Here is a 19,807-nt window from a genome sequence, read left to right on the forward strand (position 1 = left end):
TGCTCCAGAACAGCTGATTCCTCTACGCTGAGCAGACCAAGTCTAGTTGACTGGGTTGCTGGCCATGCCAAACACAAGCCAAGAGCAATCCTGATGGAGATGTTTTCTCTGGTTTGGCTTTCCTTGCCCAGTAGAGGGTGCAGGTCCTGTGGGGTCGGAGAGTTTTCCCCCTGGTTCAGCTGCCTGAAGCCCAGTAGCTGAGGCTGCCTTCCCCCTGGGGGTGGACTTTGGTGTTAGCATGGAGCACCTTTCTGGGGTGAGGCTGGAGGCTTCCTCTGCATGTCGTGGCTGCGAGGAGGGGACGGTGGTGCCCCTGGAAAGAGCTCACTGTGCCTGACTGCCCCATTTCACTGCAAGCTCACATAAACCTCTCATGGCATTGAAGAGAGCATCCCAGACACCTTGTCTTCTTGAAACAAACTCACATGCTTTATGCTTTATTTCCACTTTCCCTTTTTAGACTAAATCTTCCTGTCTGTGCATTTAAGCAGTAGGAAATGTCTTCAGGTTTCTCCAGTTCTGCCTGCTTCAAAGCATTTTAGCCAACACTTTAATTAAAAAGAGAAGCAAGAGCGGCTCTGAAGTCCAGCTGTTTCTTCAGGTGTGCAGGAAAGCCCTCCAAATGACCTCTTTTCAGTTCCTCAGCATATGGATGTGTCTGTTCTCTAGATTTTCTGCTTCTCTGCCCAGTTACCTGCATGTCCCCTCACATTAGGGGACTTCCCCGGGACAGACTTGTGTTTGGTATCTTTGCAGGTGGTGGTGCCCAGCACTGCCATGTCCTGTGCCCATGTGATTTCCGAAGAGCATCCCAGAGACCCAGTGGTCTCCCCCTGGCTTCTCGTAATAACTGGGCTGGCAGCTCCTGCTCTAGCACGGGCCAGTCCTGATCTAAATTTCTTTCTATTTTATTTAAGTATAAAAAGAGGAGACTTTTCTGTAACAAGCCAGTTGCTTTTTGCTTTGGGTTGTGGATTGCCTGCTGGAGCTTGATGATGCTTCAGAGATTTATTGAGCTGCAGTTGCCTTAATAAAATCTTCACCTTTGCCCAGATCTCCAAGCCTGTACTTTCCATAAGTTACGCAGTATTACAGAAAGACTTTATGGAAAAGTCCTCGTATTTCTTTTCAGGCATGAGTCAGTTCCCATCCATAACGTCTGTTGCCAGCTTCATTCTGCATCACCTGAAGCCCAGAACTTCAACCTCTTGCTAACACTAATAGGCTCACCTTTTGGCTCCAGTTCAGCACCTGGTTTGCCCAGGGCTTGCTTCCATTTGTCATACTCTGAGCCTTGCAGAAGGAGCACCTCCCCTACGAGGAAAGGCTGAGAGAGTTGGGCTTGTTCAGCCTGAAGAAGAGAAGACTGAGAGGGGACCTTATCAACGCATACAAATATCTTAAGGGCGGAAGTCATGAGGATGGAAGCAGTCTGTTTGCAGTGGTGCCCAGCGACAGGACTAGGGGCAATGGGTGCAAACTGAAACATAAGAGGTTTCAGTTGAATATGAGGAAAAACTTCTTTACTTCGAGGGTGGCAGAGCACTGGAACAGGCTGCCCAGGGAGGTTGTGGAGTCTCCTTCTCTGGAGATATTCAAGGCCCGCCTGGATGAAGTCCTGTGTAGAATGTTCTAGGAGAGCCTGCTTTAGCAGGGGGGTTGGACTAGATGATCTCCCGAGGTCCCTTCCAACCCTTGCGATTCTGTGTGTGTGTCTGTGTGTGTGTGAAAAGTTCTTCAAGAAACTGCTTGCTTATCAGTCTTATCCTCAGGCTGAATATTGGAGCAGATAAAGAAATAAAGAATAGTATGTGTTGGTATGAATGAATATACTTCTGCATGTCCATATACATGAATATACTTCTGCAAAATGTAGGCAGTTACTCTGTGGAAGGGCTTGTGTTTTATCCCCTGCAGAGACCCTGCATATTGCCTCTCTCCTGCATGGAGCTTGCAGTGCTTCTCCGAGTACCCTCCCACCCACATTTTCAAGCTCTAGGTCCAGAGGTGCTGTGTATTTTTGATTATGTGGCACAACCTTTTCTTTCTCACCCATTCCTTTATGCTTTTGGCAGAGGGAGATTTTGAGATTTTTCGGATTGCTTTCCCATCCTTCTTTCCTTTGGCACAGAGGTGATCTTCAAGAGCTTTTGTTCTCAGGCAGCCTTCACACGACTGCTGACTTTGCATGCCCCCTTGGCATTTTAACCCAGCTAGCAGGTTTCAGGTTCAGACCTCAAAGTTTGCTACGAATTTCTTCTGCTTTACTGCATTCCCTCATCTATAGTCCTCAGCTCTACCTACCCAGCTCTTCGGCAACCATGTAGGCATGCATATATCTGTATATGTTGGTAATCAGAAAACCTCTTTGCCTGGTTTTGCTCAGATTGTTGCTTCTGCAGCAGAAGGCACCTTGCCTCGTCTTTGATTTTTATCAGTGCTGTTGTACAGGTTATTTTGCCCACTTACTTTCAGAGCTTTTCAAAGGGTGCTGATGAGTTGCCAGGTATAAGCGCAAGTACAGTATTATTCCAGAGAGATGCAGCACTCTCTTTTAGAAGTTATGAACAAGTCTTTTATCTTGGGTTAGCAATCGGGAATTGAGATAATCAAGTAATCAGCATAATGGCTCTGGAACTACCACAAAAAGCAGTCCCCCATCTCTCCCACTTCTCCAGTTTACTGCTAGTGAGTTACTGGTTTAATCCCACTTCATCAGTGCTGAATTTTATTATGAACCCTTGTGGATTTTAACCTTCCCCCCAGTAGTCCTAGTCCAAATGGGATCATTGCCCTCTGGGCATCTATCCTGCAGTTTCTGGCACAGCTCCCAGACACGGTGCATTAGAGATTTGAGGGGGGGGGGGAGGCAGTGGTGCCCATGGGATAACAGTGGGCAAGCGGCTTGTCTCAACGTGTCAGCTCTCAGGCTGGCATTCAGACAGCTCAGGAGAAGAGCCATTATGTCAACTGTCTGAAAGCCCACCAAATCCCAAAGGTAATGAGCTGGCTGTGAAGGCATTTATAGCGCAGTGTGTGTAGGTGCAGGTTGGGGACGGAAGGGACACAGCTGTGGGCATGGAGCTTTACTGAGTGGAAAGCATCTGTGACTTTCACATCCCTGCAGGTGAACAGGGTGTTTCTTAACAAATTGCTTAAAGCCTTTTCGGATTTTGCCCCTTACAGGGCAGACCTGCATGTACACAGGGGACTGCCCAAGTGTGTTCCAGCCTAGGAAGAAACAAACCCAGTTTCAGCTCCTGAGCACCTGCAGGACCCCTGTGTGAGCAGTGAGGATTTACCGAAAGCCATGCTAACCATTCCAACACCGTAGGCATTTTTGGGGCATTTATTTAATGAGTGGTAGGATTTGAAAAAATATTTTTTATTTATTTCAAAAGCTAAATAGAGATAACTGCCCTGGCAGAGTGCTCCGCTGGGCAGGACGATGAGGAGGTGGAGCGTATGGCCTGAAACACCAAAAGGAAATCGAATCTCCTGGTTTGTCCTGATAGGACATTTAGAGTCTGTGTCTGGATTAGCTCAGGTCCTCTTAAATAATGGAGTAGCATCACATTTTGAGCATATGACAGTATACTCCGTCAGTTTTGGATTTGAAAGCTCCCTGTTATGTGAACTAGGATTCACAGATTTAGAAGAATCATAGAATCGCTTTGGTTGGAAAAGACCTTTGAGATCATCGAGCCCAACCGTTAACCTAACCCTGACATCCCACCACTAAACCATGTCCCTAAGCACCTCATCTATCCTCCTTTTAAATACCTCCAGGGATGGGGACTCCACCACCTCCCTGGGAAGCCCATTCCAGAGCCTGACAACCCTTTCTGTGAAGATACCATCCACCCGTTTTTTTTCTTGCCTTCCTACCTTGCAGACACTGTGAGACATGCTGGGAAAAAACCAGGAGCACGAGGGGAAGAATAATACATTTTATTTCAGAATGAAATTTAGAAAGCCTCCTGTCTCTGCTTATTGTCTAATTAGATTGGTAGTGTTTCCCCATTGTAATGAAGCTGTAAAAGTGGTAATATGTTGTTTTCCTTTGAGGAGGTAAAATTAAAAGATCTGGAAAATGTAGAAATATTGAGATATGGTCCTAAACTACACGTGTGTTATAATAACATGTAAATGATGAAGTATTCTGTGTATGGGCTGGGGAAAGTTTCTGCTACACAACAGTCCAATGTCACCTTTTTTTTGCTTCAGGAACCCCAGTTTGGTTCTACATGCAAATTGCACCTATAAGAAATGAGCACGAAAAAGTGGTTTTGTTTCTGTGCACTTTCAAGGATATCACTTTGTTCAAACAACCAATTGAAGATGATTCAACAAAAGGTAAATATGAAATACACCATTAGTTTTTGTAATTGATAAAGTACATGCTTGAGCTCAGTCCTGTGACAGAGACGTGTCATGCCTGTGATCTGTGACTTGAATTCAGGAAATGTTTTGTGACCTGTCAGAGATTCAGTGCCACTCTCCTAAATTATTGCTTAAAAATAAAAGATAAATCACCATAAATGGAATTTCCCTAACAGCGTTTTGCCAGCGTCACGAGCCTGCCTTTCGCTTTGTAGGTTCACTACTTTTTCACTACAGCTGGCACTGGCTAAAAATGGCATAGTTTTGTTTTGGGAGACCTTTCTCCTAAGGGACTGGTATCTTTTTTTTCAGAAAAAAAAGTGATTTCAGCTCCTTTGTGCTGAGATGTTGATATTGCCTCCCTTTTTCACTCTTGGGGATGAAATGCAAGAAACCCCAGCCCATCTGGGTCCTTTATTACTGGCCAGCAATGTTGACTGCATGGCAGTGGCCATAGTACTCGTTATTTAACAGCTGCTGGTGGTGGTGTCTGTTGAGATGTCCCATGCTTTCATCACCAGCAACCCACAGCCAGACCCACAGCCTGGCACAAGAGAGAATTGGTGGAGAAAGGTGCAGAGGACCTAGCAGCATCCTCTGCTTCGGCTATGAGACGTGTGTCTTGTGTCAGGTTCACGTGTGTATTGCTTTGGGTAAAGGAATGCACTTACATAAAGAAGGGCATTTATGCTACAGCATCCACATCCCATCTTCTCTTGGAAGTTGCCTTCTCGTGATTAATTCCTTGCTATATTTTTCTCTTCACGCTTGGAGAAGGCTTGATTTCTCACTGAGAGCCGCGTGTGCTCTAAGCCGTCATCTTCAGAGTAAACTTGGTGTCATTTGAATGCAAACAGGATTTAAACTAATTTCGTATGATCTAGATAACACTTATTATATGTGTTTGGATAACTGAAAAGTAGATTTATAAAGGCAGACTTAAAATAAAACAAAAGGCCTCTCTTCGGGCTAATGCCAAATATGAGGATTTTTTGGTCTAGAGAGTATTATCCATAAAGTTATAAGATCCTGATATAGGAATGCCTTCTCAGCCATCATAAGCTTTACTGCCTCTACAATTTAGTTAGCAACCTGCAAATATTCCTTTATTTCACTTTCACCTCCATAATGTGGAATTCTTCTGCCTGGAAACAGTCTGAAATTTTTAGGATAAATGCCAGTTAATTGAAAAGACTGTAATTGTAGAGGTCTGAAGGCATGGGACTGGCTCCTTGCTGCAGTGTATATAATATGTAGTGGGAGCTCATAAAGGAAAAAGCCAGGCATTGCAAGGTGGTTCTTGCAGGATTTCCTATTTGATGCTTTCTGGGGGGACCGAGATGTTGCATGGAACCAGCCTCCAACATCCCCCCTTTCACTGGCTCTGCCCTACTTTCTGCAGTACATAATTGTACTGAGGAGTGTGGGGCAGAGGCAGGACAGGGAGAACATATTGAAGGTGGCTCCCAACTGCCAAAATGATGAACGTTGCCTCCTTTGGATTCTCAGCCTGGGAGATTCATACTCTGCTGCCTTCCCTGGGCAGGGGCTGAGCTCTCCCCCTCCCCATCTTGTGGCTGAGGAGGAGCAGAATCCACCTGGCATCCATTCTAGGAACAATATATGGGAAAGAGCAATAGCTGCGAAGTGCATAACTTGTGTACTGCTGTTCTCCAGTGAAGGGTACCATTAGTTAAGATGCCAGGCGTTAACTATGAACATTGCAAAATATTGTCGTCAGCAGCCAGAGAGGTCTGACTGCATGTTTAAAGAGCACTTACTTCTGTCAAAAGTCATACTTGAAAAAACAAAACACCGCAGAAGGCAGCACAGCCATATCTCTCAGGTGGCTTTAAGGCATAGGATTGGAGCCTTAAGAATTTGCTCAGGGTGCTTTGATTAGAGCATCTATTAACATCGATCAGTGATTAACATTGATCAGTACCTCCAACAAGCTTTGTAATTACAAACCATTGACCTGAATTTTTTCTTCTCCTTTTGCATAAATTTGAGTTTGCCTTTTATATTCTTCATATAAAAAAAACCCCATAGTCAAATATTTGCACTATTTTACTACAAGGATGGGAAACCAGCACTGTTGCATTACCCTCTGTGTCTCAACTGGGTGGATCGGCAGGATCCCGCGGCCCTGGGATGACAATGTTGTTTTGTCAGACGTAGTGCTATGAGAGATTCATAATTCATTGTCTTTGCAGATGCATTACAGTGTGCTTGGAAGCTGCTGGGCCACTTTCTTTTTGAATTATGAGATTGGTAAACATATACATTACAATTTAGCGGAGAATTTTTAAACTTTTTGTAAAAAGCATTTCAGTAAAATACTGCTGTTGAGTGCTGGGATTTGTCATTGAAAGGGATTTTTTTTTTTTTCTTTTTAAAAGAAAGATTATTCTTTGGAAATTCTGCCAGGACCATGCAATACATAATACATAAGTAACTATGGTGCAGATGAGTTACTGTCTATTACTTATGGGAGCAGTAAATTTGAGATAAAAAATTCAACAGAAATAAAATATTGATGCCATTATGCAATAATCTCTCCGTACCAATATATTCTGTGCTGTTCAAAGGTAGGTTGCTTTGTTGTGAAGCTTCAGTATATCACGCTCCTACGAGGTATAAGGATTTGATATTTAAATCATGACAATGGGTGTATCTACACTGCAGGGTGTCCGTCTGTCCCAGCTCCTGGAAACAAATGGTTGGGTTTGCCAGGTCTGCTTGTGGTGGCTGCAACGCGGTCAGCATCTCGTGTAGACCTTACAAGGGAACCGCAGTTTCAGGGGGCAGGGAGCGCTGCCCTGGTGCTGAGAATGCAGAACCGCTCGGAAGCATTGAGGAGCTTGTTGTGTTTGTGAAAACATGACATACAAATAAAAGAAAATAGTTGCCTCGCTACAAAGCACATTGCAAGGGAGAGGTGGGATTTTTTTTTTTTTTTTTTTTTTTTGCTCAGTACCGGCTCGGAAACATGCTTGTTTACAGGCTCAGTACAAAAAATATAGCTGACATCACGGGGAGTAGCCCCGTGCAAGCAAGGGGAATTAGAGAGGTCTGGGGCACTGCGGCAGATGGTATAGCTCTCTGCTTACCTGTGCACTCCCTGTTTAGATGTGCGGTAATGACGTCGGAGAGGAGGAGGAGGAGGAGGGGACTTTGCTTGCAGGAGGGAATAAAAGTAATGAAAAATTTTCCCGGGTCACCCAGGAGACTCTGAATTTGTTGCAGTCCAGAAAGCTGTTGAAACTTACTGGACTGAAAGCAAGACTGGAGAAAAGGAGTATTTAAAAGCTGTCTTCCTCTAATAAAACACAGTGGCAGAGATCAACCCCCTTGGTTTCTGAGGGGGTACAGGCAGATTTGACTGACTTGTTTTCTTGTCACCTATGCTGGTATCTATTATCGCTGGGCGATGTGTGGGACACCTATGATGTATAGCAATGTGATGATGGCCAAAAAGTACTGTTGTATCCTTGTAAATGGAAAATTACTTTAAAGGTGTCTAAACATGCAAAACTGTAAAAAACCTGCAGCATCTCAAGTAGAAGCAATGAAGGTGATAACAGAAGGAAATGTCAGCCACCTGGTTCACGTGTTCAATCCTGGGTGAATCAGGTGCCACCGGCAGTTGTGCAGGTCTGAAGGGTAGGGAGAGAACACCCTCTGTTGACTTGGTTTATGGTTTGGAGGGTAGGGAGAACACCCTTTGTTGACTTGGTTTGTGGTTCGTAGTGCCCCAGCTCCTGAGTCGGTGGCTGGACGAGCTGTGGATGGTGGCAGCATGGAAGAAGAGGCGTGAGAATTAGTGATGGGGCAGGAGATGTCACAGGAGATGATGGCTCCACTTTGTGGTCACTGGGACAATGCCTTATTTTACAGTGGAGGAGTTGTGCTATGCTTGTCTGGTCTCTCTTTCTTTCCTTCTGTTCCTCTTTGGTAACACGAACATTTGTCTGATCTGGATTCAGTACCGAGCAATAGGTCCTACCTGTGGTGGTGGAGGGCCAGATCTCCAGGTGTCTTGGATGAATGCCTTACACAGCAGAGGTGGAAGGCCATTACAAGCATATGAAAGATTGTATTATGTATTTTCTTCCAGAGAATAAAACCCAAAGAATCTTCTTTTTTATGTTTGCACCATTGTAGGGTCACAGTTGGATGCTTTTATCAGCATGCTGTGCTTTTATTCTGTCTTTACCCAATGGCCTTTTAAAAACATCTGAAGACTTTCAATCCCTCCAAAGACACACAGTGGTAATAAGATTATGTTTATTTGTCAGAAAAAAATGAAGCCATTTTTCTGGGCCCTAGATATTAGAAGGCCAAATGGGGCCACTTAAAATGTTAACAACATTTGAAGCCAGGAGTGCTGTAGATTATATTGAACTAAAAGTTTAAGGATAGAAAAAAAGACTGGCGTTTTCTGGGCTTATAGTGGAGTTTCACCTGGTTGTGCAATGGCTTTATGTCCTTTGTTATCGTCAGTGAAGAAAAAAAGTGGTCTCTAGGTAAACTTGGAGGTTTTTTCAGCTAGTATTCTCACTGGTTCCCTTAAGTCTCTTTTGAGTGAAATACCAGGCTTGTCACGTGCTGGAAGTGATTGGGAAGTTCTGCTGAATACTGATGGGACGCTGAATTAGGATGCAAAGCTGTGTTAATGAGGCCCCTGCAGCTCAGGTCTGTGTGCTGTTAGCAGATGGGATCAGGAGACAGCACAGCAGTATCCTGAAGTTGGTGTTGGGGTTGGTTTTTGTTTTTTCTTTTTTTTTTTTTTTCCTCCCCACTTGCTACAGCCAGACTTTGATAATCAAGGCTGTCTGGGACAGCGCTGTAATGCTTCCAGTGATATAACTTTTTATGGTTATGTAACTCCATATAATGATACAGCTCTATCTGGGAGTGTGACAGGGCTATAAAAAGTGTAGTAGTTGCAGAAATACGCACTTATGCTTGCTAATCCTTGCTAAGCCTATAATTCTGATCCTTTTTTATCTTTAATAAGTGCAAGTTATTAAGCATATATAACTAGTTGCACTCGGGAACCTTTTTTTCCTTGAAGGGGTATCAATCCTGGTGATAACAGAAGAAGTGGGTGGAGGGATTAGAGCATGAAAATGAGGTTTCTACCTTTAGCTGAAGCACAGTGCACCCTGTTGAATACATCACCTTGACAGTAATCCATAACAGTAATTTAATAGGTCACTATTTGGATATCCTTACCATGTTTTTATTGCACTTTTCCATGGCTGTAATAACAAGGGTCTTGGTGCCATAGAGACCCACTTGTTCTGGTGCTGTTTCCTATTGCTCTGATCTGCAGAGTTTCACCCCTCAGTTCCTTCAGGCACCAAGGAGATCACCGCCATCTCTCCATTCTCCCTCGCGGTCTAGAGCGCTGCATCCAGGTACACCTGGGCCTTGAGAAATGACTTTGTAGGGGACGACAAGGGAAGGGGTCACTTGCCAGGATACCAGGTGGGCTTCCAGTGGCAAGAGTAGACAACTCAGAGGAATGATGCTTAGATACAGTCTCTCGGTATTTGAAACCATCCATTTTGGATGGGCACAGCTTGCTAGTAACCAGGAGGACCTTCTGAGGTTGCTTTACTCCTCTTCCTGCAGGACAAGCATCCTCGTTACTGTCTTCAGTGACATTCTGGTGGCAATTTCAGCAGACACCGCAAAGGCTCAACAGTCACAATGAGGGGGTTGTTTCCTCACTCCTAGGGGTGGCACTCCCAGGCCTTATTTCTTGCCTCCTTTCTTGCTTTGCTGCTGTCAGAGATCCACCATGAAGAACAACAGACAATTTCCATATCCGTTCACAGAAATCAAGTACTTTTCTAAATCTGGTATTGCCTTTTGAGGCCTTTGTGTGGTCCATCAACAACCCACAATGCACATTAACCGTCTGTAAATTTCTAGAATTCTAATGTGCAGTGCAGAAGAAATCCCACTGAAATCAAATCTAATCCTGTGAGAGATTGAATTAAACTGGAAGCTGATTTTTAAAACCGTAACTGTTTGTAGATGGATATACTTTCTGTATTGAAAACTGAACACTCATAAGCCATATATTAAATAATAAGTATAAATTTAGTAGAGTTAGAGAGTTTAAGAGTCTAATCTGTATATCACGGGCTGTTACATTTCACTAAGTTACTCCTCCTCCAGACAAACATCCAGTATTGATTTAGAATTCTGAAGAGGCTGAGGATCCACCACATGACTTTGTATTTTTCTTGCTTTTTCATGACACCAATTGCTTTAAAGAAAGCATCATATTTAAATTAACCTGTCTTCAGCTTCTTGCACTGGCATCTTCATATGCATTTTTTCCACTGCACTAAAGAAGTCCCATTAAGTCACTTACACATCTAATCAAGTCATGGCTCCACCTTCTTTTGATTAAGTGAATGAGTTGAGCTCCTTAAATCTCTGGCTAGCCTGAATTTGGAGGTCTGGTGATGGCAGATACAGACATTTTAGTTGGCCTTTAATCCAGCTTATTGGCAGCAGTAGGGATGAAGCCGTGGTGACACGGATTTCACCCTCCCAGGTCCCAAATAAGTTTCTGCATCCGTTATTGTAGCCAGGTGGGTTCACAGCTAACTCCTCAATATTGCCTATTGCTCAGCCTCTCCAAGCCCAGCTTTCACTGTTGTGTATCCAAGGAGCAGGTGACTTTTTGCCAAAGCAAACCGCATGCTGAATTGCTACATTTACTAAAACCTCTGGATCCTTTTCAGAACTGTTCTTTCCTAGGGACGTTTCCCTGTCCTGTGCTGGGGATACAATTTGCATTGCTTTTGCCTAGATACCTGATTTCCATTTAAAACACATTTTAATGGCACGTGCCCAGTTATCAAGCCATATCATCCCGTGTGACTGTCCTCACTACTGTTTAACATTCCTCTAATCTTCCTGTCATCTGGGCATTTTATCAGTCATTTTATAATGACTTTCAAACCATAGAGAAAAGCACTGAATAGAAGGGGACCTGTGCACTGGGCGCCAGAAGGGTCTCAGTAATAATTTTTTACTATTTTCCACTACTACTTTTTTGATATCTGCCAGGTAGCAAGCTCTTCATCCATTTAACCTGTAATTTACTGAACTGCATAGTCTTGATATTTTGTGGAGAGTGTCACACAGTGTCAATTCAGTGAAGATTAACCGTACAAGAGGATTTGGCCAACGTGTGGCTCTCGGGTGATTCGGATGCAGCACCGGGATGAGGCGATGTTACGTGATGAGCACTGTGGCTGTGCTGATTCGGGAGCTGTTGGGTCCTTGGCTGCAGGTGGAAGCAAACCAGGGGCAGCTGCTGGGGTTGTCATCAAGTCAATGGTCCATGTTGGTGCCCAGTCCAGCCCCAGCAAGGGGGCTCTGGTACAGGGACCTGCCCTAGCTCGTGCCTCTCTGGCATATGTCCTACGTATGCTGTGGCTCCGGCTGGCCATCGCACTTGGCTTGCGGCTTGTTCTGTCAAGGCGTTTGGCCGTCTTCCTGAACCAAATTTATACTCTTATCAAATAATGAAATTAACATTGAGGGGCATTTTACATCATTCCGTATTGACAGCCATTCATTATGCTCCTTTCCCTTTCTTTTTTACTGAACATATTGAAAGTCAGATCGGCTTTTCTGTCATTGTGCCTGGTACTGAGATCAGGCTAAGCAACCTGTAATTACTGGGGTCAGGCTGTTTGCCCTTTCTGCATATGGGTGCAGAAAGCCTTTTCGTTGTACTCTGGGAGGTCTTTAAAAACTTCATTGTTACTGTAATAAATGTAGCCAGAGAAGGATTTTTCCCATATGTCTTCAGCTTTCTGTGTCCATTCTGATCAGCCATAATTTCTCATTCACATACTTGTTCCCTCTTTCTTCCCAACGCTGTGTGCTTTATTGTATACTGCTTTTTCATTTCTAGCAGCTGCCTTCCTTTTGACCTTGAGCCTTTGGATGGTGTAGTCCTTTTCCTTGACCATTGAATGGCACCATTTTCCTATCTGACAAACTCCTGAAAGCCAGTGGACTGACATCTACAGTACTTAGTCACTTTTTTCCCCCCCAAAAATTTGTACTTGTTTTTTTATACTTATAGGAAGATCTTCATGGGTCTGTGTGTGTGCGTATAAAGTTTACCTTTAGTTGCAGAAACATGAAATTTAAGAAGTTATGCACTGTAAATTTACAGCTATGTCAGAATTAAATTTAAAAATGCATTGCATACCAAAGGTGGTCTAGTGGCGTATAAATCTTAGCACTTTTCATCAGTAGATCTCAAAATGGCTTGCAAAGTAGGTCATTAGCATTATCCTCATATTAAGGAGAAACTGAAGCTCAGAGAGGTAAAGTGATATGCCCAAGATTACCGGTGATTCTTCATCCATTTTGAGCTCCCCAGCAGTTGCAGTGGGCGGATGGTAACTGGGAATACAATGTTAAGCAAGAGCAGAGGTTGGATGTAAAAATTATCCCAAGAGTGCAGAACATCATCAGACAGTGGAATGCACAGAATTTCAAATCGGGAAAATATCCTAATATTTTGAATTACATTTGAATAGACTCTGTGGTTCTTCAGTCTGTAAATTGTTTTACTGCATCATGGGAGTGATTGAGCTTTGTTTGACTATTATTCTATTTATTCAGGAATCCCATTTATCCCTCTCTCTCTAACAAAGCAAAACCAGGATGATTAAGTTTTTCGAAGAGACAATGAGCTCTTTCAGCCATACTTTACCTGCAATAAAGAGCAAACAGCCAGCCATTGGAATGATTTTACTGTCTGAACATCTAGAAATAGTGGAGATTTGTAGATGCTAACTATTGATGCAAAAGGATGATCCATGTTATCAATTGAATTCCAAATTGCCTATTTCTGAGCGGTGCTAGCTCCTGGCTTTTGTGGGTGAGTCATAAATTATCTATTATTGAAGCATTCTGTATGTTAACTGCTTCGTGCTCTGCAGTGAGAGGAGAAGAGCAACCTTTCCGTGGTCTGGAGTTATTTACACTCCTGCAGGCAGGAATCGACACGAGCGTTGCTGTAATTACCCTTTGTGGTTGTTTTTTACATACAATATCATTCTTAACCCAAGTGTTTTCACTGCAGTCTAAGATATTGGCTAGTTCCCCATTATGCTGATTTAAAAGCCTTCATTATTTCCGATCCTTTTAAGACCAGACAAACCTTGACAAAAAGGTTAATTGCAATCCAGCAGAGCTACACTGATGTTTTATTAGGGGGAGCTAGTCATGTCTAGATTTTTCAGAGCAAGTGCGCTATAAAGAACATTAACATCTCACCTTGAGATTTTTAAACTCTTCATAAACTCTGATGTATGAATTTAGTTTTAAAATAACATAGTATAGTTTATGAGCTGGAGATTTTAATTATTATTTTTTCAGTGTGGCTGCTAGCTGGGTGGCTAAATCTGTATTTGGACCTGTACAGAAATCCAGTAAGAGAGATTGCAGATCTTCAACTCGTAATTAAATTATGGAGAGAATTTGAAGGGTTTTCTCACTTGCAAATACTTACGTTTGAAAATATTTGCTGCTGTCTTTGAAGGCAGTGGGTAGGCATGCTGGCTGCTGGGGTTTGTACAGGGAAGGTGACTTAAGCACTGGTGGAGCAAAATGTGCTCGTTGGCCTGTGCCTGCACAGCGGCTTCTCCCTGGCGGAGGGACCTGCCGGGATCTGGCGCAGCCCTGTGGCAGGATTGTCCCTATGATGGGCACCAGGCATTGTTGCTCAGGCCACATGGGAGCACCATCAGGGGGCTCACACTTTTGGGTGGAGTCTAATCAATTATCTGCCTGGTTTGTGACCTTGAGAGGAACCAGAGGGATTTAAAGGTTTTGTCTCCAGATAGCCATTAGGGTACAGTGATTCTGTCCTGTCACTTCCAGCGTCACTTCTGCTTGGGGAAGCCTCCCTTGCTGCCCTTTCTTTGAGCAGCTTTTACCCTGGTCCTTTTTATGCTCTGCCATATGCTGCAACAGCATCTTCGACCTGGATGACATTTCCTCCTTACTTAGAGAAGGCAGCAGAGAAGAGGAGCGGATGCTGGAGATGGATGAGAGTTTTTGTGTACTGGATCGATCTGCAGGGTGTATTAATGGAAGGAGATTGGTGACCAGAAGGGCAGGGAGAGAGGTGCCTGTGGCAGTGCAGGAGCGCAGTTCGCAGAAGGTCCCTGAACACCCAGTAAGCAGCGACTGTGGTGGTGGCGTGGAGCTGTTAGGGGAGCGGCTGCCAGAGAGTTGTTCCCATCCCAGCTGTCCAATGTAAAACACAATGACTGATCCAGGATCTCAGGAAGAAAGGTGTGTGGGCACCACACTACTCTTGTTGGGAGTAGTGGCTGATAGAAAGGCACGGGTTATAGTGAGTAAGAGGTTTTGGGTAAGATAGTTTGGACTTTCTTATGGTGGAGGGACAATAGGATCAAGTTCTAAGCTGGAAATACTATTTCCCCTTAGATACCACATCATTTCTATAGCGGTGTGTACATCTAGGGACTGGCTGAGCAGATATCTTGGACCCATCTGGAAAGCTTTTCCCTCTCTGAGGTGGTGTTCGTCTGCTCTGGCTGCTTTGCTTGACTATTGCCTACCTCCCTTCCATGCTCCTGTGCTCCCTCAAGCACCCTGACACAATATTAACAGCTTCAACTCATGTTGTAGCAGCTAAGGTTTGAAAGAAATGCTGTGTTTGTTTTTTTTCTTAAATTAGTTTAGTACTCCTTTGGCTCAGCCGTTATGTGAAGTACACCACCAAGTCATCCCTGGCTTAGTTAGCCCCGCGGTCAGAGGGCTGTCGAATTGGCAGTCCTAATTAGAGCAAGAGACGTGGAAATATTTTGCAGATGTAAAGTATTTAATTGTGACTAAAACACATGGAGGAGGAAGAAAGTTGCATGCTTGGAAGGACAGAATTGCAGCTGGGCCAAAGCAGAGACTAATTTAGTTCATGTCTATCAGCATGCTTGCCTTCTTCATGTCCTGTTTTCATAACTGTATGGAGTTGTTAAACTTGTGTCTTCAACTTGAGAATGCAAAAATTTGTATTTGAGTAATGGATAGGAACAGGGAAATATTTTGCTAGGCTCCTGTTTAAGAACAGACCCTTGTTTTGGATCATGAGAATGAATGCAGATCAAAAGGGGGTATTTTTTAAAGCAGGGGAATGAATTCTTCTGGTTTTGTCCATGAATCAGAAAGTAATTAAAGAGAACCAAGGGAAATGATCATTTTATGGTTACGTTATTCCAGAATTTTCCATTTGAGGTAGTTAACATTTTCCTCTGATATACTCAGTTTAACTTCTTGTGAGGAGAAGCAGCTGCTGGCCTGATCTGATATGTGATCTGATGGTGTTGCCTTTGTTCCTAAGAATTTGAGTGCAATGGTGCAAGTTCAGAGCATTATTTTTCAAGTGGAGCTGTGGAAGAAAGGCACAATCCAACTGAGCTGAAGAGAGCATCAGAAGTGTTGTTTTTTCTCACGAGTAAGATTTTTTTTTTTCCCCTCTTGCACCTGCTATTTGTGCCGTTCCTTTACTCCTTCCAGACTGAAAATATCTGTGAGGACAGGCGGTCACTAATACATGGGATAAAATTATCATTCTTTTCAAGTCTCTGTCTATAGAGGAAAAGAAAGGAGAGAATCATTTGAAGAAACATTGACAGCAGCAGGCAGCTATGCAAATTTTGCCTGGTCTATTTAAATATACACATTACTTTTAAATATAATTCTGAACTTATCTAGTCTACAACAAGGTCAAGAAACAGAGAAATGTACCCTGTAAAGATTATTTCAGACACGAGGCAGCCTGTATGCATTTTCACCTTCCCACTCATACCCCAGCATCTTGCTGTTGCTATGTTTTTAATTGTTGGGTTGTAAATAGGAAACAAAAGAACATGGAACTTTTTTACACTATTGCAGATAGATAGATTGGAGCAGGTAGAATAATGCTGGACTTTGTGCTGCATTAGAAAAAAGTCATGTTGGCGCATTCTGTACTCCCAAAGTCCAGAATCACGGGCTTCACAGGGCTGAAAGAAATGTGAAAATGTGAAGCCTCTAAATGAGGCTGGAAGGGTTTTTGCAAAAGGTCTGCTCTAGCACAAAGCAAAGCTTTGGTCTTGGTGGAGAAAGGACATGATGAAATGGTTTGCCCCATGAAAAGAAGAGGTCAGACCAGATGAGCAGAGAGGTAACCCTGAATGCTAAAATGTGTGGCTTCTTTCTTTCACATGACATTGACGATCTCACCAAGGTGGAAAAGGAGTATTTGAAAAAGTCATAGTTCTCCCTTTCTTTTTATTTTTACAGCTAAAGGATTGCTGTTGTTTGGTACATGTCTTACTCCTCCACCTCCTTGTGGTACATCTTTCCCAACTTCCCCAGGCTTTCTGTATTTGTGGTTAATGTGGAACGGGTGTTTTTCTTATATAAGATGATGACAAGGGGTTTCTGACCAGTTTTGATTTTCTAAGAGGAGAGGCATTTTTAAAACCCATGTTTTTGCAAGTGGGATCTCTTGGCCTGTGAAGCACCACAGGAAAGGATTGCTGGAGAGCACATGAAGCCATCTCCTGTCATTGCCAGCCCCTGACTCTTCTCTAAATACTCATCTAATCACTGTACAGTTTGGTGCCCTAAACCTCAGAAAATAAAGTAAACCTTGAATTGTAGAATCGTTTAGGTTGGAAAAGATCTTTCAGATCATCAGGTCCAACTGTTAACCTACCCCTGCCATTAACCATCAGCCATCAGAAAGGTCGCAGAATCACAGAATGGTTGAGGTTGGAAGGGACCTCTGGAGGTCATGCTGTCCAAGCCCCCTGCTCAAGCAGGGTCCCCTGTGACCAGTTGCCCAGGATGGTGTCCATACAGCTTTTGAATATCTCCAAGGATGGAGGCTCTACAACATCTCCGGACAACCTGTGCTAGCGCTTGGTCACCCTCACAGTAAAGCAGTGTTTCCTGATGTTCAGGTGGAATCTCCTGTGTTTAATTTTGTGCCGATTGCCTCTGGTCCTGTCACCAGGCACCAAGCAAAAAGAGCCTGGCTCTGACTCTTAGCACCCTCCCTTCGGGTATTTATATACATTAATAAGATCTGCCCTCCCCCCTGAGCCTTTTCTTCTCCAGGCTGAACAGTCCCAGCTCTCAGCCTTTCCTCAGAGGAGACATGCTTCCGTCCCTTAATCATCTTCATGGCCCTTTGATGGACTCTCTCCAGTACGTCCATGTCTCTTTTGTAATGGCGAGCCCAGAATTGGACACAGCACTCCAGGTACTGGCCTCACCAGTGCTGAGTAGAGGGGAAGGATCACCTCCTTGACCTGCTGGCAATACTTTGTCTAATGCAGCCAAGGATACCATTTGCTGCCTTTGCAGCACAGGCACGTTTCTGGCTCATGTTCAACCTGGTCCACCAGGACCCCTGGGTCCTGTTCTGCTAAGCCACTTTTCTGGGTGGCCCCCAGCATATATTGGTACATGGGGTTGTAACTCCTTAGGTACAGGACTTTGCACGTCTCCTTGTTGAACTTCATGAGGTTTCTGGCAGAGTTGGAGAAGCTGGCAGAGCTGGGATGTGACAAATGAGGGCGTTGGGACTGAATACAACAATTTGGCTGCGGTGGTTTTGGCTTTGCTGAGCTTCTTTCTGTCACTCTCGTATCAGCTCTGTGGGGCAGGGTGACAAACTAAAGCTTGAGGACTGTCCCCAAATCTGTCCTCGTGGACCACAGGGAAGTGTCTTTTCAGGGGAAGAGGACACTGTGCGTGTGCCTGTATGTAGGTACCTTCCCAGGGTCTGGAGGTGGTTGACCACCTTCCCAGGGGAGAACTGCTCTTTTCCTCTGGTTCTTGCAGCATGGTTGCAGCGTGCCAAAAGCAATCAGCTGGATGCACCTTGGCCTCCAGCAATTATGGGAAATGTCAGGGCAGAGCTGTCATAACGCTGTTGCCATCCTCGCTTGCTCTTTGAAGTCACTGGCTAAGAAAGATAAAGAACAGTTATGACTTTTGTCTAAAAGCTGTCTCCTTGCCACAGTTTTATAGACAATTAGGAAAAAGACAACCGCAAGAATTATCTTCTAGAAATTAATAGTTCATACTCGGATCACTATCGTCTCTTTCGAGCTTAATTAATACAGAAAGCGCATGTTCCTAATTGAATATCCCTGTAAGCTTGAGAAGCACGTCTGAAGTTCACATTTAGATTTGAAAAGTTAATAAAATACTTCTGGTTTTTACCTTTTCACAGTGCATTTTTTATGTGCGTTTTTGAGGTCATGTATAAATAGCCAGACAAATGGTTTGTTGCTGCGCTGGTGGTGTATCGTGGTATTTGGATCTGTTCTGATTGCTAAGTGATGTCAATGAATTTACATTTGCGTGAATGTGCTATGTATGTGGTAAGTTGTAAAGCCAAACTGTAAATTATTTTTTTTTCTTGAAGTTTTATTGTCTTGTCTATTCTCTGCTCTTTGTTTTATCTACCCCAGGGCTTCCCTTAACTTTTCAAGTCCCTGACTCCTATCAGACAACAGGCATTTAAAAATAAACCTGGCTAACGCAGAAATGTGTTGTTTCCTTTCTCACATGTGACATTTCCCCCAATTTTCACATATTCAGCCTTCGAGTTAAATAAAAGTAAAACCTTCCCCTGAACCCGTTTCCTGTCCATTTGTTTGATATTTTAGACACACCTGTGTACTAAAATACCAGGTTATACCTGGCTAAACTGAATGTTGAGCCTCTCCATCAGTGTTCCTGGGGAGGCGTTTCCATCCTGCAGGTATTTGAATTCCCAGTTTTCCTGCTTAACACTGAGCTGCTATGCTGCTTAACCCCCCCAGCATTTTCTTTGCTACCGCCAGTCTACCTCATCCATGGACACATCCATGCCAGCTGTCACGTTTGGGCCTTTTTCCAGCGGGAATGACTTGATGACATGTTCCGGGGTCGGTGCTGCTCTCAGTAACAAACTCCGATTGCTCTTTTCTGAATACTGCAGAGAAAATTCCCCAGGGGCAGCCCAGTGTGTGGGTCTTGAGCTACCATTAAGGCAGCTGTTTATCATTCATTTAACAGCTAAATGTATTTCTTAATGCCATTTAAAATCTAGTGCTTAATCTGTCTTTAAAGTCACAATGCTTTTTTTTTTTTTTTTAGTCTGAAGCATTGCTGGTGATGCAGCCCTGAATTTTGCTCTTGGTTTGTTGGTTGGGTTTTTTTGGTTTGTTGGTTGGTTTGTTGGTTTGGGGGGTTTTTTTTGTTGGTTTTTTTTTTTTTTTGGTAGTATTTAGGTAAGTATTACAAAATCGCCTTTTTAGTTTTAGAGGAAAATGCTGTACTTTATGTTATTTTTCTA

At 43.6% G+C, this 19,807-nt stretch overlaps 1 protein-coding gene across 1 annotated transcript in view; it reads left to right on the forward strand.

Annotated features, from left to right (window-relative positions):
- KCNH5 (potassium voltage-gated channel subfamily H member 5) overlaps positions 1-19,807 on the forward strand; it is a 151,390-nt gene that overhangs the window by 7,671 nt on the left and 123,912 nt on the right. The window contains exon 3 of the mRNA XM_009638013.1: positions 4,228-4,356. Coding sequence (XP_009636308.1) covers positions 4,228-4,356 — 129 coding nt within the window. The remainder of the gene's footprint in view (positions 1-4,227; positions 4,357-19,807) is intronic.

Source organism: Egretta garzetta, unplaced genomic scaffold, assembly GCF_000687185.1.
Source record: "Egretta garzetta isolate BGI_Z169 unplaced genomic scaffold, ASM68718v1 scaffold95, whole genome shotgun sequence".
Lineage (NCBI taxonomy): Eukaryota > Metazoa > Chordata > Aves > Pelecaniformes > Ardeidae > Egretta > Egretta garzetta.